Here is a 27,979-nt window from a genome sequence, read left to right as displayed (position 1 = left end):
GAAAGTTTTCCAGTTTCACACATATTACTGAATCAAGCAATTACTTTTGAATAAGTTAAGGTACATTTCATCAGCCATTCCTTTCCAAATGGCACAGATAACTTCACTGACCACCTTGAATATGTCTACAGTCACATAAACAAAAAGAAATACTGACAAAGAGAGGGGAGCTTTATTAAAAGCAAGAAGAATGTTGTTGCCAGCCAAATGACATTGCTCTGAAGCTTTTGGATCCAAGACAGGATGGTAACTTATAGCAATGACAAAACATTTGACTGAATGATGACAGGTGGCACACTTGATCTTGGAAAGGCACTCTCAAAATGCTGCAGGCAGAAAATCAAGTATTTTGTTTAGGAATGTAGTCTTGGATTCTGCTAGGTACATCTTTCCTCAACCATGAGGGCAAGACTTTTGTATAGACTCAATCTAACCGTATTTGTTTCAAATAGACTTCACAGACTTCCATTCTCTACAGTATGACCACAAAAGAAAAATTGGCCATATTTTTAAAATTCTCAAGAAAAATCAATGAAAACATGAGTCTGATCTCAAATGGGGTGAAGGTCAACTTTCAATTTACATAGGCAATAAAAACAAGACAGCAGAAATACAAACAATGAATGATGGGAGAAGGAGGGAAAAAGCTAACTAAATGCCAAGATCTTTGTTCAACATGTTTAAGAAAGTATTCCTCTTTTTATCCCATCCTAAAACAAGTCCTAATGATTTTTTCTGTATGTTTGGCACTATAAAATTAAATTTTTTATTACATTATTACACAATTTTATCTTTCAACATTTGCCTGGATATTTCCCAGAAACATGGAAAACTGGTAGATGTTAATCCTTTAAAGTTTGGCAAATCTGTTATAAATCAAAAGAAATTTTAAAGTTCATCAGTGTTGGAAGTCAGGTCCCTAGCCACTCAAACTCTTAAGTGTGCCAGAAGTTTCCCTGGGGCACTCAGGATTACCACTTGCAGAGAAAGGAAGGAAAAGGAAGGAGCTGACAAAGATCAAGTTAGGCTGGGATAGAATCACAACAAAGGCCTCAGATGACCCCACTGGAAGCTCTGAAACTCAGAACTAAGATGGGGCTTAAGGATGCCCTACGTTGAGGCAAGGGACCCAGGTCTTTAATAGACTGGTCTTCAGACACAGGCTACTCCCAGGAAGGGGTGTGAGCTTGACTGAGAGGTTCTCTTCGTCCAAGGGCAATTCCCAGGAAGGTCTGACAGCCCCAGCAACACTCTCAGTGATTAAGAGAATGAAGTCTTTCAATCTTGAGTGGGGATTTGGGTAGTGCATATATGGCATTCATTATAATTAGTTAATTCTGTTAACTGTCCAAATCTGATCAATTTTGAGTAAATATATGTAATGAATAATAATGATGTGCTTTTAAAAGAGATTTGGCCTGAGGTGCCTGGGTGGCTCAGTCAGTTGAGCATCTGACTTTGGCTCAGGTCTTGATCTCACGGTTAGCGGGTTTGAGCCCCGCTGTCAGGCTCTGTGCTGACAGCTCAGAACCTGAAGCCTGCTTCAGATTCTGTGTCTCCCTCTCTCTCTGACCCTCCCCCGCTCCCACTCACTATCTCAAAAAAAAAAAAAAAAAAAAAATTAAGAGACTTGGTCCTCCATTTATTAAAGCTATAAAGTGACTATCTAGGTTCTTTCCAGTCCTAAAATTTGATGATTATAAGATTTTATGGCAAGATTCATAGAGTGTATCAAAAGTCTTACCATTGGCTATCAATAATTATTGAGGTCACAGAAAGTTCTATCTGGTATGTTGAAATTTTCTATAAAAGTTTCAAAATAAAATCCAATAAATGTTGCAAATTACCAGAGGCTTTACATATTTAAATATTCTCCCTCTTTCCCCACTTCCCACTGTCCTCACACCCACTCCTGTCCAACATACACACACACAAACACCCTTTTCTTCTTTCCTCCAAGGTAAGTCTTCCATCCTCTACTGCTCTGGCTCCAATCCTCCCTTCATCAGTTACCCACCTAACTATTCATACCTTTTCACATTTCTACTTTCAACCTTCCTTCCCTATAGCAATTTCCCTTCCAGTTGTTCATATACTAAAGTATTTCCCTAGACTCAATCTTCTAAAGGAAGGTAAAAATTGCTGCTCTCAAACCAATGGGCATTTCTTGTTGATCATTCTTCCTTAAAAGGAAGGGTTGCTCTCCTCTGTTCTCTCCTAACACTGTCTCCTCAACGTCTTACATCTTCTTCTTCTGTCGTCTCCTTAATTTCAGTATTCCCCATGTTTCTATATTAAGATCCATCCTTCTTACTCCATTCCAGTGTTCCACAGTAATCTTGGTTCACAGACCCCTTTGAGAATCTCATTATACACACAGGCAAAAAAACAAATTGCTGTATGGAATCTCATAGGGATCATGAATCTTTCTGAAGGAGAGATACGATACCCCAAGTTAAAAACTGCTCCACACATTCCTTCCAGAGTGATTTGCCCATAAAGCTGGTTCAATTACCATTTATAAACTGAATCTTTACCTCTGGCTCTAAACTTCTCTCCTAAGTCCAGACCCATTTATCTAACTGCCTACCAGGAATCTCATCTCTCCTTTGATCACTCAAACTAAACAAGGGGAAATATAAACATACTTCCCCTAACCCCCCACCTAAAAACCTGCTCCTCCTCCTGCATCCCTTATTCTCTTGGATGCTGACATTATTCACCCAGAAATCAAACTAGATAAACTTGATACACCATCTAGTCTCTTCACCAGAATTCCACATCTGGGCTCCAGAGTCTCACTGCATGTTTCTAAGTCTGCCAGGTCCACCCTTCAGGTTTAATCCCCATGACTACTCCTGCCTTAACTGAACCCTCACCATTTCTCACCCTGAATACTGCAAGTTTTCTAGCTTCTCTTCCTGCCTTGACTTCACCTGCTCCAGGCCACCTTCCACACTACCACCAAGTAATCTTTCTAGAACACAAGTCTGATTTTGTCTCTCTTTTCAAAACCCCTCATAAAGACATAAAAAATGTAAAACAAAAAACCTTTAACCAGCCTTTAAAACCTTTAAGCAGCCTTTAAAAATCCAAGGACCTTTCAGAATCTGGCCCCTACCAAACCTCCCCACCCAAAACTTCATACCATTAAGCTTTTTCCATCCCCATTCCATTCCATACAAACTCCATATTCCATCCTCAGCTACCACTGGACACTCCAAAACATGCCATGCTTACTCATTCCTCTGTGAATTGCTCTTCCTAGAATGTCCTTCCTTCCTTGTGAAGTAAACTATTCTTAAAAATCAATTCAAATATGACCTCCAAGAGGAAGCGTTCCTTAATTCCTACCCCGCAGCTTATTTAAAAAAGCACTCTGCACAGTCGCCTAATATATCACTTCTCACAATATATTGTCACCATTCACTTGGTTTCATTCAAGGCTAGAAACTTATTTAGCTCTCTATTTTTAAGCCCATGTTGGCACATAAGCCAGCACCTAATAAAGTACAATGAATGAATTACAAAAAGCACATTAGAGCTGGGAGCGACCTTGGAAATCAACTTGTGCCATTTTAACCAAGATGGACTTTCATAAGATTACACAGCTTGTTACTGAAAATAAGAAATAGAAGCAGAATCTACTGATTCCCAACCTAGGGTTTTTTCTACTTACCCAGCATCATCCCTACTTCTGCTATTAAGTCCATGACATCCACTGAGACATTTCAGTTTCCTTCATCAAAAAGAATGATCACTGAAACTGGGCCATAGAAGAATCAATTATTAACCATAAGATGTGAAACCTTTTGAAGGGAAAGAAGAAACAGGCATGGGTACTGGCAATAATGGATAGTGGGGGGTGGGGTAGGACAGAAAAAGTGACAGTAAGGGGAGGATGGATGCTCAACAATAGTTTTGTGAGGGTCAGGAAATCCTTACTGCACAGAAACTGAGGCTACAAGAGTCCTGCCTGGATTCTCTATACACCAACTTCAATTTCTAATGAAGTTCAATTTCTAAAGTTAAGCTTAAATGTTCCAAGTGAACACATATGCTATATAAAGCACTGCACTATGTTCCTACAAAGAGATTCCAACAAAAAAGCTTAGTCTACGTACCAGTCTAAGAAGTTACAACATTAGAAACCTTAAGTGAAGACTCTGTGTATACATTAAATGTGTACAAACATATAAGCTATCATACAAAATAAGTAAATACATACGTATTAAACTACTATGATTAAAATGAGATAGTCCAGCCTACATTCAGTCTCCAAAAGCAGTATTAATGTACACGTAAGGAGTGGGAAAATACACTTCTAACCAGTGTCAAAAGTCTGACATAAGGTCTCAATAATCCTTCCATAATCCAACCCACTGACCTAAATATCCCCATTCTTCACCTTTGCCAAAGAGTTAACTTTTTAGGCTACCTTCATTTAAGAAAGCATTTCTCTTTCCTCAATCCATTAAACAATTTCTGAGGCCCAGCTACATGACACTTACTGTGATAGATAGAGCCTACCACTCCCATTTAAAAAAGGATTCTATGACCTTTTTTACATCTCTGAATTACAGCACCAAAATTACACTCCAAAACTAAAGATGTAACGAATGTTTTCAAAACAATAACTAGTAGGATATCTCCTAGAAACATACAAGGAAATAATCTCTGGATTCAGTTAAGAACAAAAATGACAACACCATAAGAAGATCATACATATCACTTAACAAATGAACACAAACGAATTAACTGTTTTGGACAATTAAAACTGTTCTTAAAGCCAGTTTTTAGTCTTGCAAAAAAAAAAAAAAAAAAAAAACCTGTGCCAAATATAGTTTTGCAGGCATATGTTGAAGCCTAAACCTCTTAAAAATCTTTTCATTAGGCAAAATTCATAAGCATGATTGCTACTATAAAGAATAATGAGCTCAAGTCAAAGAGAAATGAATTTCAGATCACAGAACAACTCTCCTAAGAAGACAGCACTATTTTCCTCTTGGTAGAGACTCCTAATCCAGGTCTGTTTTTCTTAAGTCTTTGACTGAAGACTGAACAGCACTTAAAAAATAGGTTCTCTTACACTTCGACACGTTTATTTTAGTAGTAAACCAAAAAGCAAATATATGCCTCAAAATATCAACAGGTTAATAAAATAACAAACTAAGGTTTCAAAAAATATATTCTCTTATTCAAGCAGCCACACCCATTAGCTCCCTGGTATGACAAAAAAATATGCATTTTAACTAAAGATAGGAAGGAAAGAATATGACACATATGCATAAATCACTAAAAATGGTGATACAGAGTAGAGTATCTTGGCCAATAATTATAAACTTAACCAATTATTATAAAGTTTATTACAACAATTATATCATTTTAAGTAAGTACTACTACAATGACACGAATGACAGCTAAACATGTATGCCAAGAAAGCAGTGGGGTGAAAAAGAAAAATCTATTTCCGGTTTGGGGAAAGGAATAAAACTAGTTTGCTGTGAAATGAAAACTAACAGTCAAATTTTAAAAGAATGAACGTTACTCAAGCCAAGCTCTTCACCAAATATCTGAGCGGTCAAACTTCAGAATTTCTTGGGGAGCCTGGTTGGCTCAGTCGGTTGAGCGCCGACTTCGGCTCAGGTCACGATCTCGCGGTCCGTGAGTTCGAGCCCCGCATCGGGCGCCTGTGCTGACAGCTAAGAGCCCGGAGCCTGTTTCAGATTCTGTGTCTCCCTCTCTCTGACCCTACCCCATTCATGCTCTGTCTCTCTCTGTCTCAAAAATAAATAAACGTTAAAAAAAATTTTTTTTTTAAAAAAACTTCAGAATTTCTTTAACTTTTATGTCTTTGGTTAACCTAAAACTATGAAAAAATACTTTCTGATACTCTTGGTGATGTCAATAGTTTTTATACAAGGTAAGCTTCACCAGCCAACTACTATCATAAACTAAAAAAAACCCAAACACACCACAGATTATTAAATGAATGATGTATAACCACTCAGACCCACAACATATTCATAAACTCAAGTTATACCTCATTTCATATTCTATTAAGATAAGTGATGTCTGACATTCTCTTTTAATTTTTAATAATTACACGAGAGATTTTTATAGTGTTTTGCAGTTACAGAGCACTCTGGTAATATTCCACTATTTTCGTATTTTAGCAAAGCAATGATGGTCTTTTATTAAATTATACCAGTAAGAACACAGGCTGGTCAATTAGTCACAATTAAGTTGATCAACCAAACATTCACCAAATTAGTCAATATAAATCTAGATCCAAATTCCTCAAACTAGTGTTCCACTGAACCAGAAGACATAAAGAGGTTTATCTTAATAACCTTTGGAGAGTATTCCCAAAATATGTTAGTGTCTTAAAACTGAATACTATCAAGAAACTGGCCTAATACAGCATTGTTACTTTTTTTTAAAGTGCACCTATTAACTGGACATGAAGAGTATTCCAATACACACTACTGTCATCTAGGGGTTAATACTAGAATCACCTATGTGGCCTACTCCAGAATTTCTGGAGAAGCTGCCCAGGAATATACATTTTTTAAAAAAACGTTTATTTATTCATTTTGAGAGAGACCGAGAACACGAGCAAGAGAGGAGCAGAGAGAAGAATTCCAAACAGGCTCCACACTGTCAGCACAGAGCCCCAAGTGGGGATCGATCTCACTAACCCTGAGATCATGACCTGAGCCAAAATTAAGAGTCAGATGCTTAACTGACTGAGCCACCCAGGCACCCCAGGAATGTACATTTTTTAAATCTTCTCAAGTAATTTCCTGTGCACAAACAGAATTGGGAACTACTAAAGATACTTTCACCTTTTTTGCCTTACTGCCATCTTTCACAGTAACAAGAATTTGGGAGGATTTGTTCTAATCATTTAAGTGGGAAATCTGATGAAGTAATTTTGGGGCAAAAAAGTTTTAATTAGGATTTTAGTAAAGACTATGCTATAAAGTTCATTTTAAGAAAACCTACAAATTCTTAACTTCTAACAAAGGCTACATCCTGTTTTATTTAAATTGTGTTACAAAATGCATTTGGGTGACATTTCTACTCTAAAATGATTTATCTTGTCTATAAACTCATGAATGTTGAAAACATATGTTAAAATTGAATACATTATACAAGGATAAAACTAAGAATGTGACTTAGTGTTTGGAATTCTTGTATTTTTTACTAAAAATACTTTTTAACCGTTTCTGTGTTTTGTCACTAAGTGATGAATTAAGAGTGACTTCAGATTGGTATTTGCTAACACTTCAAATAACACACTTCAAGTGTAAGTAATTCTTATTCTCTAAAAATAAAAGGCCACACTGCATATCACTACATTTTCTTTAACATTGCTTTTTGAGTAATTACCAATACACTGTCTATATTATATGCAGGATATTAGAACACAGACAATTTAAAGAACATGAATAATAATCATGAAGCAAATATTTAGAATCAATATTTTTATGCTCCTTACCCAGTATTTCAATACCAACTTAATTTTCTTAATGTTTCTGGTCCCTAACCAGTGGCCCATTGAACGGATATAGGAAGAATTAAAAGAACTAAAACAGTATGACTAAGAGATAACAAAATAACATGACTAACAATTTAAAATACGCATAGCAGATGGAAGGATTCCAGAGAATCATTAACTGGTTATGGCACCACTATTTGGTCCAGTATTCACCTGGCATCTCCTCAACTGCCTTATTTTAAAGGAATAGAAACAGTTAAACCATTTTTTTTTTTTTTAAGCTTTCCATTTGGACACAGTGATGGGTAAACCGTGTAAGCACACCTTTTTTTTTTTTTTTAAAAAACATTTATTTATTATTGAGAGACACAGAGAGACAGAGCATGAGCAGGGGAGGGGCAGAGAGGGAGAGAGAGACACAGAATCCGAAGCACGCTCCAGGCTCCAAGCTGTCAGCACAGAGCCCAATGCGGGGCTTGAGCCCACAAACAGCAAGATCATGACCTGAGCCAAAGTCAGATGCTTAACTGACTGAGCCACCCAGGCGCCCCGAAACACTTCTTTTTTAAATATCAGAAACCTTTTAATACACGAACATTGTGGAACACTTTGTTGAATCCAATTCACTAACACAGATTTGGGGAAATTGTTCTATAAGCATACAGTGGTGAGCTCCAGTGATCTGTTCATAACCCCATCCAGTTAAATGTCTTAAAACCAAAACTTGAGGGGTGCCTGGGTGGCTCAGTCAGTTAAGTGTCCAACTTTGGCTCAGGTCATGACAGGTCAGAGCCTGGAGCCTGCTTCAGATTCTGTGTCTCCCTCTCTGCCCCTCCCCTGTTCAAGTTGTCTCTCTCTCAAAAATGAATAAACATTAAAAAATAAAAATAAAAAAGTAAATAAAATCTTGAAATGAAACGAGTGAAGGCACCTTTCAATGCTCATGAACAAATCCAAGTTCTCTTATTGTAATAGCACTGTCCAGTAGACTTTTATCCAATGATAGGAAATCTTTTATATCTGCAACATTCAGTGAGGTAACCATTACCTACATGTAGCTTCTGAGCACTTTAGATGTAAGCTAACTATAACTAAGAACTGCATCAACTAAATTTAATTTAAATTTACACCATCACAGCAGCTGGTGGCTGCTATATGGGACAGCGTAAGTTTAGAATATAATCTCTTTTCAGACAAAATGGAATATTTAGATTTATTCTTCTATCTGAAGTAACAAAAAACTGAACACAACAATGGTTTTCAGATACTGGACAACAGAACAGTTATGGTGAGAGGGTGAACAAACAAGCTGAGCCATACAACTGCCCCAGCTTGCTGCCTGGAGCACTTTCAAGCCACAGAGCAAGGAGGAAAAACCCAGACAAGCCTCATGGTCTCCCTGAAGTGAGAGAACAGAGCTGGAAGGACAAGACACCCTGACTCCTGCAGGCAGAGTACTAGAGATGAGAGATGCACAGTGAAAGAGCACTAGAGATTTATAGAAGGTCTTTCTTTTTTAAATTCCAGTTAGTTAAAATGCAGTGTAGTATTAGTTTCAGGTGTACAATACAGTGATTCAACATTTCCATACATCACCAGGTGCTCATCACAAATCACTCCTAAATCACCATCCTTCCACTTGCCCCCCTTCTGGTAACCATCAGGTTGTTCTCTATAGATAAGAGTTATACAAGATCTCTTTCAAGTCTTCAGCTGAGTACTAATGAGCACATTTGTATGAGGAAACTACCTCAGGCTGAAGAACCCCCAGAAAGGAGCAAAGAGGACAATGCCTATAACTCATAGGCAGCACCTATTCGCATCACCCAGAGTGAGAAAACTCGTAATTCACAAGGGATCAGAGAGAGTACAGACGGTTCTTGTCTCAGTAGTATGAAAAAAAATTAACCCCCGAAGGCTGCTTAAAAACAAGTCTCAAAAGGATCAAACTCTTTCCAAGTAATTTAACCTTATCCCAAGAACAAAGCTCATCCCAAGAATAAAGAACAGTTACAATAGAAAAATATCCATCAGTAAGGTAAAATTTTAACAAGGTAAAATTTGTAGTATCTGGCTTTGAATCAAAATTAACTGGGCACGCAAAAAAGTAGGAAAATATGACCCATAATGAGCAGAAAAATCAATACAGCAAACCTAGAAGTAACAGGTGACAGAATTAATAAAAACAGAACATTAAAAATTATATAACCATGTTCCACATATTCAAAATTGTTTTATGTACCTAAAAACAAAGTTTCAAAATACATGAAGCAAAAACTTATGAAACTCCAAACTGACAAATCCATAATTATAGAGATTTCCAACACCTCTCAAAAACGGACAAAATACAAATCAGTAAGGATAGAGAAGATATGGACAACACTATAACCAACTTGTGAAAATGTCTTAATTGTTCTGAAATACTATGAACCAACAAATGTCCTCTGACTGCATAAGATAAAGCAGTCTTGATTCTGATCCAGGTAAGGTTTCACAAAATAATTCAAGATCACATCAGAATTCGATGGCTCAAGATAGTATCTAGGGCACAGTAGACCTTACAAAATCCTCCATTCCTGAGGATTAAGAATCCTAATGCCTATAGCGACAAGCATGCAAAGTTAAAAAAAAATAAATGCAACAAAGGTTAGGCGAGACCAAGGGTAAACTGGAGAGGGCAAACCTCCAACCCCCAAGACAAACCCCCTCTCAACTACAGCCAGTGATGCCATGCCACAAGGTATCCACTGCTGCCAGACTTTACAATTTTCCAGGAGATACCTAAAATTTGGGGTTTTAAGTGAACTCTAGATTTTAAAACGTTGGCACCAACTCTATAAATTTTTAGCCAAGCTAAAAAATGTCTGGGAGCCAAGTTCACAACGAAATCTCTGCTCTACTCCAACAACTTCATCTTACAAATGAAAAAAGAGAAATTAAATAATTCACCCAACAACTTCACCTTACAAATGAGAAAGAAATTAAATAATTTGTCCAAATTGTCAAAGTAGATAATGCCATCTAACCACCTCCAAAATACTATGGGCATGGACACCAAAAACCACACTTTCAGAGGAAACCGAAACCAGGATGCTTCCAGGACAGGTAATTTAGTGATGCTTAACTTCTCAGGAAAAACATGAAAACTGTCTTCAGTCAGTTAAGCATCTGACTCTTGATTTCTGCTCAGGTCATGATCTCACGGTGACTTCGAGCCCCACGTTAGTGTGGAGTCTGCTTGGGATTCTCTCTCTCCTACTCCTCCCCCAATTGCACTCTTCTCAAAACCAAAACAAAACAAAACAAAACCATCTTCCAAACAGTTGAAGGTCAAAATTTTATCAAAGACTTCCTGAATTGTTCCAGAGAACAAAAAAAATCAGTAGGAAACAATTATAAAAAAGGAGGCTTGGGAAAATGGAAGGAAGAACTTTCTAAAAGGAAAGTTCTTTTTAAAAGTTGTCAATGATATAGTTATTTTGTAGAACAGAATTTAATTCAGCTCCCTACCCTAGAGGTATTCAAGAAAAGCCTTGGATGAACTTTCAAGAATATTACAGAAAAGATTATTTGATGTGAAAAAAATGGCTGTATGATTTGTGGTCCTTTCTGCCTAAAGCTTTGTAAATTGTCATCATGAAGAACAACCTAGTAATATCTTCCTTGTGTGACCGATGTAAAAATTGAGCTGGTAAGCTCAGTGACACCATAAAGGGATCCCTCAGACAGCCCACAGCTTCTGATGAGTAGGACATCATATGTCATACCCTGAATATGTTCAGTCACAGGCCGGACAACCAAGTGATTAACTGTAAAGGGTATTCAGAAATCACAAGGATGCCTGAATTGGAATGCTCCCTTCTAATCCTAGATTTCTATATTATATCTGGCCAGAGTCCCAAATTTCACATCAAGTAGACATTTACATTTCAAAGGAACAGCATTTAGCAAGATTGACTAGGTTATACACTAGACCACCTACCCATACTTTAGGTATGCCTTTAATGGTTATACAAAAAATTTCAAAACCACTAAGCTTTGCCAGAAAATATTATTTCCAAATTTGAGACCAGACATCATTTTAAGTGCACATTTTCTGTATGGACAAAGGCTGATAGCTAAAGTCAGCAACACAAAACACAAAAGCTAGAAAATTATATTAAAACAACTGAGGGGCGCCTGGGTGGCTCAGTTGGTTAAGCATCTGACTTTGGCTCAGGTCATGATCTCATGAGCCCTGCATCAGGCTCTGTGAGGACAGCTCAGAGCCTGGATCTTGCTTCAGATTCTGTGTCTCCCTCTCTCTCTGCCACTTGCACTCTGTCTCTCAAAAATGAATAAGCGGTAAAAAATAAAAATAAAAGACAAAAACTTGAGAAAACCAGATATTCTAACTTCAAAAATTCAAAGTATCTGGAGTAGAAAGGCAATGAATAAAAATAATTCTGCTAAAATATTATGGACTGAGAGCAAATGAAAGATAAGGTATATAGAAATTAATGTAAAATTTTATCTAAATTAATTTCCTGATAAGGGAACAAAATATTAATCTTTAAAAGAGAAAAGTCAAAGGTGACAGTTGGACACGGGAAAATGAGAAACTAGAATAAAATTTTGAAATATCACTTTTTAAAATAAAAGATAAAATTTAGAAAGTACATCAAAACTCACAAAACCTCCAATTAATCATATATAAAAGTAGCCGAGTGGACTCTGAGAGAAGCCAGTATAATAAGGCATTAGCCAATTATTAAAGTCATGCTATGCAAGCACAAAGAAAACAAGGAATGCAAAAAAAGGAGGACAGGATGTTATAATTAATCTGAGAATGACAACGAAAACCTCAAATCTCAGAAGGTATGTTGACTGTTTTACTATATCAGACATATAAAACTATTTTCAAAATCAACGTTTCCAACAAAAATAATATAAAAACAGGGAGGGGGACAAAGCATAAGAGACTCTTAAATATGGAGAACAGAGGGTTACTGGAGGGGTTGTGGGAGGGGGGATGGGCTAAATGGGTAAGGGGCATTAAGGAATCTACTCCTGAAATCATTATTGCACTATATGCTAATTTGGATGTAAATTTACAAAAAAAAAAAATAAATAAATTAAAAATTCTGAACAGACAAAAATCAACAAAAAAGGGCACAAAATAAAAAGATTATAAAACAAATACATTGTATTTCTATCCTTTTCTAATTTCCAATACTTCTTTATAACCCCAATCCCCAGGGATCATCATATTATTCAACAACGTCTCATCCTTCTCAGGCCCACACCTAATCCACTCTAATTCCTATCCTACCTGCAACCTCTCCCAAACACCTGACCAAAATCCTGTATCAAACTGCTAAATCCCTGAAGAATATTTTATTAGGTTGTCTTTATATTATTCCAAACCAGCCTATCTAAATACTTCATGTCCTTCCAAAATCAATGTCCTTCCTGACTTCACTTCTGATATCTAAGCTACCTTTGCCTCCTTTAATCTTTCCCAAGCATCTGTATTAAACTGCCAGATTTTGTCAGTTCTTCAATACAATTCAGGGCATTTTATCAGGTGTTATGTGAAAGCACTGTGCTAAACATTGTAAATTTGAGGGTGGAAAATGTCTCATTTCATCTATTCACAGTAAAATATGCCTAACCATAGCAAAGTATAATACATACAGAACAAAGAATTCAAATGTTATGATAACCATAGCCGTAATTATCTGATGTTGTTCCTTTTCCACTCGCACCACTATTCAGGCTTCTATCTAATACAAATACATCTGTTATCCTTCGTAATTGAAAGTTTCACCATACTCTAATAATCAATACCGTATTCTACCCCCAAATTAATCTTTCCTAAAACAATTTTCTTTATTGTTTGTTGATTTTTGAGGGAGACAGAGTGCAAGTGGGGGAGGGGCAGATAGAGAGGGAGACACAGGATCTGAAGCAGGATCCAGGCTCTGAGCTGTCAGCACAGAGCCCCACGCAGGGCTCAAACCTGTGACCCTCAAAATCATGACCTGAGCTGAGGTCTGACGCTTTACGGACTGAGCCACCCAGGCACCCATCCCAAAACAGAATTTCAAACACAACACTCTCTTTTTAAAATGCCATCTCACAGGCACCTGGGTGGCTCAGTCAGTTAAGTGTCTGACTTAGCTCAGGTCATCACCTCACGGTCTGTGGGTTCGAGCCCCACGTCGGGCTCTGTCCTGACAGCTCAGAGCCTGGAGCCTGCTTCGGATCCCGTGTCTCTCTCTTCCCCTCCCCTGCTCACACACTGTCTCTCTCTCTCAAAAATAAACATTAAAAAAACATTTTTTTTTAAATGCTGTTTCTCAAATGCTTACAATAGTGATTTGCAAAACCCCCTCCCCATATCAAGATGGTGAAGGTAAAACACAGATTACAAGAACCTGCTCACAGAGTTCCAATTCAATTAGTCTGATATGATAACTTGGAATCTGGATTTTATGGAGCCCTTTAGGTGATTTGATTTAGGTGGCCCACAGAGCATATTTTGGGGGGTATCAGGGCTCATCAAACAAAGACCCCTGAGTCTCAACAAACAGGGCAAGGTCTCTCCTACAAGAATTCCAACTACAGATAAACTTGACTTTCTGCCCTCTAACCTTGCTGAAAATGTCCACCAATTTCACCATTCTTCTTGGCCCATCTCAACCTCCATACTTTCTAGATCTCACCAAACTGAAACAATTTCTACTGCCTAATTCTACAGTACTGTACTGCTTATCTTGAACCATTATTTAAACTAGTATTTATTAACACTTCAGGTGGTTATGTCATACGACAATGAACTGTGGATCAAACCTCTTTTCATCTCTTTCAGCATCTGGAACACACTTACAAAGACTCAGAAGTCCTTTCCCCAAGGCAATTTCATTTTGCATAAACATACCTAAGTAGGAATGAATAAATGAACTAGTTTTTAAAATACCAAAAGGGAAAAGTATAGAAAGATTTTTATTAGAAAAAGAAAACAGTTAAATAAATATATCTGAAATAAAAGTATATCTATCTGCCAAGACAAATTAGTAAATATTGTTCTTCCTTATCAACCTACCAAATAAATGCTCCATAAAGAACTTAAGTCCCAAGAAAAAAAACTGGTAAACCAAATTCTGCTTAACACCAATCAGGTATGTTTAAACTCTGACCCAAACAGGTATTCAAAAAACAAGTTACATGGAGGGAAAAATTCACTTGTGATTAATTTCTGAAACTTTTACACATGCAACAAAAGCTAACTTACAAATGTTCTATTATGATGCTTGAGATTTTGGCATAAGTGACTCTAGCACAACACTTCGGCAGTAATTGTTGGTCTACTCATCTGTCTTCTCCGTAACAATGAGTAACATGGGTAATAACGATGTGTCTTATTCATCTTACTATTCCAGCACTTTGAACAGGTAATTAATAAAGATGTAATGAGTTATCTTTTCAAGATAAAAAATGATAGTGATTTTCCAAAAATAACACTAATGGCCCACAAGCATATCAAAGGATAATCAACATCACTAGAAAAATGGAAATCAAAACCACCACGATATCACCTCATGCCCATTAGAATGGCTACTATTAAAAAAAAAAAAAAGTGGGGGTGCCTGGGTGGCTCAGTCAGTGTCTTGTGCTCTCTCTGCCCCTCTCCCCCACCTGTGTTGTCTGTCTCTCTCTCTCTGTAATAAATTTAAATTTTTTTTTTACAAAGTGCTGGCAACGATATGGAGAAATTGGAACCCATGTAGTATTGGTGGGATTGTAACATGATGCAACAACTATGGAAAACAGGAGGTTCCTCAAAAATATTAAAATGGAAATACTATATACACAATCCAACCATCCCATGTCTGGGTATATACCCAAAAGAACTGAAAGCAGGGTCTTGAGAGTTGTTTGCACACCCATGTTCACAGCAACATATTCACAAGAGCCAAAAGGTGGAAACAACCCAAAAGTCCATTGACTGATGAATGGATAAACAATTGTGGTATACAACATACAATGGAACATTAGTCAGCCTTAAAAAAAGGAAAATCCTTGGGGCGCCTGGATGGCTCAGTCAGTTAAGCAACAGACTTCAGCTCAGGTCTGATCTCATTCTATCTCTGAACCATTCATGAGTTCAAGCCCGGTATCCAGCTCTGTGCTGACAGCTCACAGCCTGGAGTCTGCTTCAGATTCTGTGTCTCCCTCTCTCTCCAACCCTCCCCCATTCGCACTCTCGTGTGTGTCTCTCTTTCAAAAATAAATAAACAGGGGCGCATGGGTGGCTCAGTCGGTTGAGCGTCCGACTTCAGCTCAGGTCATGATCTTGCAGTCTGTGAGTTTGTGCTGACAGCTCAGAGCCTGGAGCCTGCTTCGGATTCTGTGTCTCCCTCTCTCTTTCTGCCCCACCCCTGTTCATTCTCTCTCTCTCTCTCTCAAAAACAAACAAACATTAAATAAACAAACAAACAAACAAACATAAAAAAATTAGGGGCGCTTGGGTGGCTCAGTCGGTTAGGCGTCTAACTTCCGCTCAGGTCAGGATCTGATGGTTTGTGGGTTCGAGCCCCACGTCAGGCTCTATGCTGACAGCTCAGAGACTGGAGCCTGCTTCAGATTCTGTGTCTTCCTCTCTCTCTGCCCCTCTCCCATTCATGATCTGCCTCTCAAAAATAAATAAACGTAAAAAAAAAATTTTTTTTTAATTAAAAAAAGGAAAATCCTTACACATGCTGTATGATGGATGAAACTTCAGGACATTATATTGGTCAATCACAAAAAGACAAATACCGTATGATTCCATTAATATAAAGTACCTAGAGTAGCAAAATTCAGAGAGACAAAAAGTAGAACGGTGGTTACCAGGGGCTGCAGAGGAGGGTAGTTAGTTGATGAATACAGAGTTTCAGATCTGCAAGATGAAAAAGTTCTGGAATTCTGTTTCACAACAACATAAATTTACTTAGTGTTATAGAACTGTACATTTTAAAATGGTTAAGATGATAAACTTTACACATTCATTACAATCAAAAATTTTAATTACACTGACTTTAAGTACAATAAAAATAAGTTCTTACGTATCAAAGAACTAATGCTTGAAAATATGTAATTATAAAACAGCATAAGATCTATGTATAATTATTCAAATGGCCTTTTAATTTAGCTTCCACCTAAGAGATAAGCAGCTTAAAAATAAAATATAAATAACTTAAAATAAGTCACTCTGGAGGCACCCGAGTGACTCAGTCAGTTAAGCATTCAACTCTTAATTTCAGCTTAGGTCATTATCTCACAGTTCATGGGATCAAGTCCCTCGTGGGGCTCCACATTGACAGCACGGAGGCTGCTTGGGATGCTCTCTCCCCCTTTCTCTCTCCCCCTCCCCTGCTCCACTCAAAATAAATCTCTCTCCCCCAAGATAAATAAGTAAACATTAAAAAAAAAAAAAAAAATCACTCCAAGCTGTATGTTCAAATTTCACTGTAGAAGATTCTTGCTAATTATAAATTGTATGCTCAGCCAAAAAGTATTTCTGGTAAAAGAAGACAATTCTGTAACTGAAAAATATTCTTGGGATCATCTACTACACTAATTATAATGTGGGTCCACAAACAATGGCAAAGGAGAATAGTAAGGAAAATTAAAAGTAGTTTTTCATAAAACTAATTTACTTAATTTTAAGGCATATACTTTATTCTGAGACCACATCTCCCCTACTCTGAAACTTTCTTTTGAATGCTAATTTCATCCATTCAACAAAAACGTGTTGAGCCAGTAACTCTCAGGTGCAATGCTGTTAAACTGAACAACAGAAGCAAGGTGCTCACCCTCAGGGAACTATCTCCTTTCTAGTGGAAAATAAGAATAGCAATTGTAAAAGATGATAGGGTTTTTAAGTCTTTAACACTCAAAACAAAAACCTGGTCAGCATAAGTAACCCTATGTCAGTGGGAAACACTAATCTATAGCCCCCTTCCATTTTATAAATGAGAACCTGGATGCCCAAAAGGTTTCACAATTTCAATAAATCCAAAGCCAAAACCACCTTGTTTCTAGACTCTAAAACACCAAACTATCCATGTGACTGAGTAGAGATTCAAACATGATTATTTACAGGACTCCAAATATCTCGGACTGATATTTTTCTACTTACTGTGTCCTTCCAATTCTAAGAGGATTTGATTCTATATACCAACCTTGTATCATTTGTGGACTTACAAGTTTAATGAAAAACTTAAAATCCCTAGGGCAGAATTTATCAAATCTCATGCCAGCCAAAGAAATTCTACTTTCTGATAAATGATAAAGCCAAGTCCAACATTGTAGAACAAGGGGAAAGAAGAGACACAAAAATAGCATCCACAGTAATACTGTCTTGGTCACTGTTTCTTTGGCCTAGAAAGTACAGTAATTCTCTGGAGCACTGCTATCCCATTCACTAGAAGCTTCAGACAGTTTAAATACACAAAGGAACTGAAAAACAAATAGTGATAATCAGCTAATTAACATTTCAAAGTACCACAATAACAAAACTTGTAGTTTCAGTGAATAATCTAGGTTTGACAATAACTGACCTGACAATACAGTCTCTTCCCTCACCTCCTTCTACCTTTCTCTAGTTCTGTACAAGGGTGGAATACTAAGCTTATAATACGTGCCAGACAACAAGTCCATAGGCTTGTTCTCATGGGTTCAAAAAGTTTTTCTCCACTTAAAAATAAACCCATGTAGAATACAAATTTGGGAGAAAAACTTGAAGGTGTAACTATCCCCTTTCATAAAGGAAACTGAGCCACAAAGTTAGAGACTTTCCCACACAGTAAGTAGAAGAGCCAAGATATGAACCTAACTGCAAAGTTTGTAGGACTCTCATTTTGTTCCCGAATCCGTCATAAACACAAGTGCCTGGATAGGAGAGAGTGGATGAGGCAGGTGAAACACAAAAATGTACAAAAAATAATATTTTTCCCTGAGATATCAGAAGAATTAGATACAAAAACTGCACTGGAAGAGTTCTAAGTGCTTATGACTGGAACAAAGGGTTACAGAGGTTCAAAGGACAAACGACTTTTTGCTTGCAGTGAGCAAGGAAGAATTCAGTGAAGAGGGAGGAAATTGAGGAGTTAGACCACAGAGGAAAAAAAAAGTGTATTTTAGGCAGAAGAAACTTCAGAGAACAAAAGCGGGGTAAAGAGGAGGAAGACATAGGGCATTTATGTTTAGAAAAAACAAAACAGCCTGGCTGAAGCACAGAAATTATGTAAGAGGGCAGTTAAATGTAAGGCTGAAAAGGTAGTACTAGGTCAGACTTCAGACAACCTGGTGAAACTCCCTATTTACGGCACCAGGATATAATTAAACTTTTACGTATTTGTTATCTTCATGAAATAATACACATGGCCTATTAACTTGAATGAATTTATGATTTTCAGCTAAGAAAAGGAATCTAGGACAGCACCTGATACAAGATGATTAAATGCTGGATCTGATTCAAATAACCAATTTTTTTCTTCCTATCTCTTGACAACTAGAGACTTATGGGGGGGGGGGGTGGTCAGAGAAGGCAGGCTGAACCTACACCCAGATTGCTGAAATTTATGGCAGCTACTCAATATAATTGGGGAAAAAATAGAACCCACAAATCTTTTCCATAGGAAAGCTTGAACAGAAAGAAATAATGACCAAAAAATCCCCCTCGTACTGACAAGACTAGCTTAAAAAAAAAATAAAGCTGCAATTGGATTTTTTTTAAAGTAGATTTATCTTTAATTTCATGTTTTAAAATCCAAGCTGGAATTTGGAAAAATGTTCATTTAGACCACAACTATCCTGAAGCAACTGATAAGAAATTAAAATTCCAAACACCTACTCGATTCAAAACTACCACTTCCCCCTTAAATTAGAGGGTTAAGTCCCATCCCCCTAATAAAAAGGAGGCCTACTAGATCTTTAAGTGTTACCTGGATAATGATATCACTCTCTATTGCTGTTCTAACAGGCCAGGGTGGGCTACCCTTTGCCCTCTCTTTCCCATACAAGAGTAGCGAACCCCGCAAAAGAAAAGGAAGTTATAGCAGCTCTATCTCCTCAGTTCAAAAACTATCAAAAGCTGTTCAGACATAAAAAGAAGCACTCCATAGAAAGTGGAAGTGGAATGGGGGAGTACACTGAAACCAAGCAAATTCTTATTTATAAAATTTAAGTTGAAAGGAAACTTGGAATCTAGCCCAAAGCTCTTATTTTACATGTTAAGAAACTGAGGCCCAAGGCAGTGGTGATTTGCCCAGGGCAAACGCTTCCCTATAAAGGTGTTAAGTGTCTGTTACCAGTCACAGTAGCACTTAATCACATTCTAACACTTAAATGTTTATGAGATTAAGTACCTGGGGTGCAAAAACACAATCTTCATCTCCTCTGCATCCCCTTCAGTGCCTTGCCCCATGCCCCATGCCCCATGCCCCAGAGCTATTCAGAAAATCCTGAAGAATTCTCAAATGAATACCATGTCCTCTTTCTGATACCATAGCTACAAAATTTATTTTATCTAATATAAAGTGAAAGGCTGAAATGCTTAATCAAGTTCTGACTAAATGAGTGGATCAGCAAAACCTCAAAATTTGGGGCAGAATATGAAATAGAATATAGTACTGCTTCTTTTTTTTTCCCTCTTTGATAGTTGCCATTTCCCTTGTATTAATGTTTTTAGTCCAGGTTTTATGAAAAACAACTATCATAGGTGCAAAATTAATCCAAATTATCAGCGCTTTTGAGACATTTCGATTTATTAAACAACTTAGCATATATTCATCTCTCAAAAATAACTTGAAAATATCCTACCCAGCACAAAATAATATTTTCGGGAGGGGGGGGGGGGACCTAAAATAACGGTCTACCAGTCCACAACGTATTAAAACCACAAAACAGAAACACTCCTGTAAAAATCCCACCAGCTAAAGAGTACTATCAGTCTTCCTTGGCTCACTGCTTACCGTCAAACTGTCAGAGCATTTGTTGAAGAACACGGGGGAAAGTTCTGCACCGAGTTCACAGCTGTGGGTGCATCAGATTATACTACCACCCACACATAACACCAGTTTGGGGAAATGCAAACACGCCACATGTACATGTTTTAACCAGGCTTAACCACGTTTAACCAAGGTAGGTATTGTCAGCTCTTGTATCAAAGGTTTAAAAAAGGCAGCAATATGCAAACATACTTCAACTCATTTATATCATCACCAGAAATGGCAAGGAATTGACCCGAGACGAATTAAACAGTTCTGAACCTTAAGGCCGCCGTACAAAACAGTTTAGAAGGGCTGTCTTTCTGAAAAGTCGGGCAAAAATCCTTTGACGAGTTTGAAAACTTATGACCATACACTAATGCACAAATAACAAAAGCTTAGTACAAACCACCATGCCACCAAAGCGTTCTTGCTACCACTGCCCAGGTTTTCTAAAACAAGCACTGAAAGGGAACAATAAAAAGCGTCTCACCGCAAACACAGCAAGAGAGGGACTGTCGGAAGTAAGGCAAGAGCCTGTTAATCTCTGTAAACGCCTTGGGGTCTCCGGGGTCGTAGTTGAGCACTAGGCGGCTCGCGGAAATGTAGAGAGCAGTAGCATTCACGGGGTTCATTGCAGACACTTCGACACCGATGGCTCCCGGTTGAAAAAAAATTCCGGATCCAACTTTGTAAGCAGCCAGGGAACAACGGCGAATTTGCAACAATTCGGAGGAAATCAGAGAAGAACCACTGGCCAAAGTAGTAACCAAAATCCGCGCAAGTTTGTGGAGCTGAAGGAGTACTCCCACACATGGGGCCTTGGCGCCCCTCCTCCGTCCCTGAGACTTGCAGACGAAAAAAAAAAGAGAGAGAGAGAGAGAGAGAGAGCAAGGGAAACCAGCGTTCGAGTTTGTTCCAGTCAGCCTCGGGGCGAACGAAGAATGCAGCAGCTTCGGCGCTCGGGTCAGGACTCGGCGCTCAGTCTAGCCCCGCGGCTCGGCGGGCGGCCTTCGCTGCATCTCCGGACACGGAGGCACCTCCTCAGGGCGAGCTGAGCGGGCGCGGGAGCAGGCCCCGGCCCGGTCCGAGGAGCGGGCACGCTTCTCACGCGCTGCAGGGTCCTTACTCCATCACAGCGCACGACGCAGAGGTAGGGGCGACCGCAAAGAGGACGGCTCGGGCGTCGGCTTCCTCAATCTAGTGCACCAAGCCGCGGCGGCGGCGAACGTTGCAGTTGCGGCTGGCGGAGGCCGCCGCCGCTCTCTCCATATCGGACGCGGGGCCGGACTGCGCCTGGCTCTCCGCCCCGGCGGTTATAGCCCCGCGGTTCCCTGAGGTGGCGAAGCGGGCAGGAGAGTCCCCCACCCGCTAGGGGAGGGCCGGAGAGGAAGTGCGCGGGCCGGAGAGGCCGGCGGCGGCGGCAGCGGGAGGGGGCGGGGAGCAGGCCCGGCCGGGCCGCGGCGGCGCCCCTTGCTCCTCAGTCGCTCACTCCGAGGTCACCAGGCGCAAGCGCCGCCCCCTCACTGCCCAGCCATCTTCTCCGCGCCGCGCACACGGAGACCTCCGCCGCCAAGCACGACGGCCGCCGCCGCCCACGGCTCCCGCCCGGCCGCAACTAAGGCGAGCGCTCACACCGCCAGGCCCCGCCGCCGCCCAGAGCACACGGCAAGGCCCCGCCGCAGGCCCCTCCCCCCGTGCCTCGCCGCCCTCACCCTGACTCCACGCGCCACTCTAACTCGGTAGGGCCCAGGCTGCTGCGGCCTTAATGAATCCCGCGGGCTGTGCGGCGCCTCAGGCCCTGCCGGCGACGACGACCGTTACCCCAACGGGCAAAGCCACTGTCATCCCCGAGACTCCCCCGCCGCCGTCGTCGCTAGCGCCCGCACGCATGCGCAGAACACACTCTCACCCCTCCCCCCGCCCTTCCCTTTCCCTTCGCTTCCCTTTTCCCCTGCTTCTCCTCTAAGAGCCCCCTCCACACCCTCCCAGAGCTACCGGCTCGCTCCGCGCATGCGCATTCCACTACCCAGCTCCGCTGCCTTTCGCCCTTACGCGTGCGCTTTGACCGCCCACCCAGAAAACCGGATAAACACAGCAGCCCGCTCACGCCAGCCCCTCCCGGCTGCCAATCCACCCTCGCCTCACTGCGCATGCCTGGCTCTCCACTTACGGCTCTAAGAACTGAGCATGCCCTCTGCAAGCCGCCTGTTCTTTCCGCCCCTCCCCCAAGCGCTCTCAAATTCCCTCTTAGGCGTGTGGGCTGGGGTGAAACATTCGTTGGTTGACCCATCTTTCCACGGCGTGGACTGTAGGCTTCTCGCACTACATTGCTTCCTCGGTGCCCGCCAACGATGAGGCCGGCCTTGGTCGCGCCATGTGGCGCTCCGCCCTGACAGCCTCTCCTCGCCCTGACTGACCACTGTGTGAGGAAATAGTTCCACACTGCCCCAAGCCCCGCCCTCGCGGCCTTTCTCCTAGAACCGCGCTGCCCTAGCACGGAAAGGGCGCTGCCCGCGCCTGTTTGCGCTCCCGGAGAAGCGTAGGCCAGCAGCAATCTGCGTGGCTGCGCGCCCAGCCGGCGTGCAAGCGACATTTGCTAGGTTAGGGTCTCGTCCTGCGTCGGTGGCAGCCTGAGGTCACTAAGACCCCGACAGGCGGTCTGTAAGCGTTGGGGCTCGGACCCACCTCCCCTCTCCTGTCCATCAGAGCAGGGCTCTTCCCGCGGCCTATGGTCTTTGGAGTCGGACGGACGCTAGCGGCCCGATCTTCCGGGGGCGCCGATCAGTACCTCACCGAGCTCCTACGGAGACACTGTCCGGTTCCAAAGCAAAACGAACCCCTCTTTTGGCTCCTTTAGCCGACCTAACCCTCTTTGTGAATAGATCTGTTGAGGAAGCCACCGTCCTGCTTCAGAACAGACCCAAGTCCTTGAAAGTATTGGGTTTCTTTTAAAACAAGCTTTTGCCTGTTGTTTCTGTAGGAGACCAGGACACATATAAATAAACAAAAGCTTAACTTAACGTCGGATTCCCCTCCCCTCAAAAAGTACAAAACCGCACAGGAACCATTTTTTTATCTCTGGATAACACCAAAGCTCTTCAGCATAGTTTTTTTGCACAAAATAAATGTGCGTGCACACACGCTTGCAAAGCGAAATTTATGACATATCTTTTGGGGCACAAACAGTTTTAGGGACTTGCTACTTAAAGTAGAAATTGAGAAGCCATATAACTTCCGATAATTTCTAGTGCCACTTGAAGACAGTTTTATTTTAGTATATTATCTGCACTTACATATTAATAAGTAATAATAATGTAATAAGTATAAATAATGTAATAATTACATAATAATTAAATTCCTAATTTTGTTAGGTAGCAAGCAGAAATTAAAGCTGTGCAAAGTATATTTGGTCATCTTGTATCTGGAAACCGACAAGTGTTCTCAAATTCATTCTCTTGTTTAAAAGCCCATCTTCCTTGGGTTGGTTGGTTGATAAGTGATGTTTTCTAAGCTCACCTTCAAGTAAAACTGTCACATTATACATTTCTATTTTTATTTCAGACTCTAACTTCTTCCACAAACCACAGGTTGTTTTCCTCCAGAGGAGCAACGTGGAGAGTAAAATAATCAGTACTGTTTTCCATTCAGACAACATAAATTATCAAGTGATTACTTGCAGGCCCTTAACCTTGCTGATTTTCTCATAACTGGATTTTTTTAATCACTTGAGATGTGCACAACCCAAATTAAAATTAATTTTATTGATGGTTTGTGTGTGTGTGGGGGGGGGGGGACTTAAACCGGTTTTTTTTTTAGGGTCTGAAATTGCTTACAACTGGTGATAGTTTATGGCACTGAGAGGCAAAGCATCTCATTGAAATATAGTGCCTGGTTTAACTATTTGGTTGCTGGAGGCTTGCCTAAAAATAAAATAAATGAACTATTTATAGAAAATGAAGTGTTTGGATCAAATATTTAGGAGAAATCATATATAATGTAACTCAAATCTCAAGTTATCAATTGAATATAATTTTTTCATATTTTATGTTTAATTATTATTTGGCAGTAACAATGTTAGGGTTGCTAGATCTAAGGAATACAAGATACCAGTTTAAAAAAATTTAATAAGCTTTTTACTTGAGAACAATCTTTAATTTTCAGAATTATTGTACAGATAGTACAGACAGTTCTCATATATTCCATTTCCCTATTATTAACACCTTACATTAGTATGGTATATTTGTCACAATCAATTAACCAATAGTAATACATTATTATTAAACAAAATCCATATTTTATTCACGTTTCTTCAGTTTTTTCCTAAATGTCCTTTTTCTGATCCAGGATCCCTCCAGGATATCACATTACGTGTAGTCATGTCTCCTCAGGCTCCTCTTGGCATCCAGCTAAATATTCATTTCAGACGAACAACAAATACTTGTTTCCTTCTTATTGTCTGTATTTCCTACCTATTTTAAGTTAAAGCTCACCTTTTCCATCCTCCAATGTTGCCAACTCCTTGCTGCTTTTATTGCACTTCTCAAACTACATGGCAGTTGTTGGCTTTACCCTGCCTTCTCCCTATCATACTATAACTACTAGAAAGTCAGAGTGTCTCCCTCTTTGCCTTTTATCATCATTGCCTAGCATAGGGCTTGACATATAATGAGTACTCGGTAATTGTTAAAACAATGATAAATTACTAGAAATGCAGTAATGTAAGTAAACTCCCCAGTACAGTATAAGATACAAAATAGGCATGGACAAGTGTTTGCCTTTCCTTAGGGAGATACACAAAATGTCTTATAAATTTAGAGACAGTTCTTATCTCAGCTTGATCAATGTCGATTCTAAGATCCTTAATAAAACCAGAAGTGTGGATTGATTTGAAATACTCAGAATAATCAATCAACAAGTATTTATTGATTGTACTTAAGCACTTTGAGGACAATGAAGGAAATGCATAAGTAGTTGTAGCTATACTTTCAAAGAACAAAGATCAGGCTGGCAGTAAGTCAGAGAGACTTTATGAGTGGTTAGTCTCTTTATAAAATTATGAAATAGTTGTTTGCCTCCCTTCCCCCCCCACCCTCCTTTCTCTGCCCCCCACCCTTTTTCTTTCTCCACCAAAAGTATCCAGAAGTCATGTTCCCTCTCTCACCTTCCCAGGTTGCATTCTCCCTGACCTCCTAGTATCTCCACTCCACTGCCTTCAGTATTATCTTCATCTCTTATGAACTGAATGTTTGTGCCCTCACCTGCTCCCCAAATTCACATACTGAAATCCCAGCCCCTACATGATGGTATCAGAAAGTAAGGCCTTTGAGGGGCAATTAGGTCATGAGAATAGAGCCCTCATGAATGGGATTAGTGCCCTTACAAAACACTCCAGAGAGCTCCCTCAGTCTCTCTGCTATGTGAGGATAAAATGGGAAATCAGCCTCATCTTCAACCCAGAAGAGAACACGCACCAAGTGACCATGCTGCCACCCTGATCTCACACTTCTAGCGTCCACAACTGTGAGCAGTGTTGTTGCTGTTAAAGCCACCCAGTTTATAATATTGTATTACAGCCACCCAGGTAAAACACCATCTCTACCAAATTTTAAAAAGCACTTACTGTCATTGTGGAAAGAAATCAATCTGATCAACCTCAATCTATGGGAGAGTGATAATACTTTAATCTAAACTAACAACAAATCTTCAGAGACTGGCCAGAGCAAATACCTCTTTACAGAGAGCAATAAACCAGGGGAAAGTAAATCAGGGCCGAATCCAAACCAGTCCTTTCATTTTTCCCTGACCACTGTTCTCTGTTACCAAATCTTATCTTCTCCTCCTTAGCTGTGGTCATACATCTCCCCTCCTTGATCTTAGAGCCCCTGAAAAGAACTGCTTCCCTTTGCATATCAACTCCTGTTGATATTTTTTCTGTGACTCTTTTCAAATCTGTACATCTATCCACTTGCTTCATCCAAAAACATTTTTTTAGCAAGTCTAGCACCCACTTTATACCTTAAATATTAAATTGCCTTCAGCATCTTCCCTACCTCTAGCCCAAACAAAGCAGTTTGCTTTATTGGTCATCTGCCTAATACAGTGCCAGACACTTATTAAGGTACCCACTAAATGTTACTGTTTTTATTCCCTAGCACACTTTCAACTCTATTCAAATGCCTATTAAATTTGTTCATTCATTTATGCAACCAACATTTATTGTCAGTTATATGCCAGGCATTCAGAACACAAAATGAATAATTCAACAGTTTCCAGCCCTCAAAGAGTTCACAGTCTAGTTGAAGTGGCAGCTACGTACATAGCTAATTTATAATTCAGAGTGGTAAGGATTTAGGGATGCACTCAATGTAAATCCAAAATGTCTTAGCAGATATTTCTGCAACATTATGGGTTAAACAAGCTTGTGTGGACTTCCCTGGGAAAATAACTGCAATTATTCATAGCATTGTTTCTAAGGGAAAATGTGTTCTGCATTCCAAACAGTCAATTTAAAATTGAATTTTTGGAACACAGCCCGTTTGTCCCTGGAGGCTATTTCTCCATTATCTAAGGTCTCTATCTGTCTTAGGACAATGTATATCTTTTTACAACTCCCACCTGTTTCCATACGGCCGGGGGTGCTAGCTGAGGGTTGCTGGTCAACTTACTTTCCAGGGCTCAATACTGCACAACTGAGACTGCTCTGGTCAAGCAGGTTGAGTCAAGCAGGGGATCAAAGGAGGCTCAGTCTTAAATTTGTTCAACATTTTGCTCTTTTACTATTAGGGAAAGTAGGAAAAAAAGTACATTGAGTGAGTGCTGAAAGTTTGAAATTGCTGCAATATGAAATGAGAAAGGGAGCTGCTTAGGGACAGGAAAGGACCTTATCTCTATTTTAAGGAGAGAATCAAGACCTTCTCTACATCAAAATGTTCCATAATTCCCCATCACGCATTCTTCCCTTCTGTTTCTGGATTCCAGGGTTTTCTTCAATGGTTTTCCCAAGGCTTACTTCTTCAGCCTGCCACCCCTCTTGATATATATATATATCCCCCCTTCTGCCTTGCTATGCCATATGCTTCAAAAACCATCTTTCACATATTCTCTCTTTCTCTCTAATCTGTCAAACTTTTGATAGAGCTCAACCTCATTTCCTTTCTTTCATTAACCATTAATTTCTTGACCTCTTTTAAAAAAACTTTTCTTTAGGGGCGCCTGGGTGGCTCAGTCAGTTGAGCGGACCGACTTCGGCTCAGGTCATGATCTCAAGATCCATGAGTTCAAGCCCTGTGTCGGGCTCTGTGCTGACAGCTTGGAGCCTAGAGCCTACTTCTGTTTCTGTTGTCTCCCTCACTCTCTGCCCCTCCCCCATTCGCGCTCTGTCTCTCTCTGCGTTTCAAAAATGAATAAATGTTAAAAAAAAATTTTTAAAAACCTTTTTTAAATATTTATTTACTTT

At 39.9% G+C, this 27,979-nt stretch overlaps 1 protein-coding gene across 2 annotated transcripts in view; it reads right to left on the bottom strand.

Moving 5' to 3' along the window:
* MSL2 (MSL complex subunit 2) overlaps positions 1-22,416 on the bottom strand; it is a 35,380-nt gene extending 12,964 nt beyond the window's left edge. The window contains exon 1 of one of the 2 annotated variants that reach the window (XM_019437231.2): positions 22,236-22,416. Coding sequence is in view for 1 of the 2 variants with exons in the window: in XM_019437222.2 (XP_019292767.1) it covers positions 21,014-21,155 (142 nt within the window). In the remaining variant the exon portion in view is untranslated. Of the gene's footprint in view, positions 1-21,013; positions 22,192-22,235 lie in introns of those variants that run through there. The other variant, XM_019437222.2, reaches the window with a different exon arrangement.
* Positions 22,417-27,979: the final 5,563 nt, after the last annotated feature.

This window comes from Panthera pardus, unplaced genomic scaffold (genome assembly GCF_024362965.1).
Source record: "Panthera pardus isolate Hobbes unplaced genomic scaffold, ASM2436296v1 HiC_scaffold_16, whole genome shotgun sequence".
NCBI classification, from domain to species: Eukaryota; Metazoa; Chordata; class Mammalia; order Carnivora; family Felidae; genus Panthera; species Panthera pardus.
Note: the sequence above shows the minus strand (reverse complement) of the source record. Positions and strands in the feature narration are given on the sequence as shown.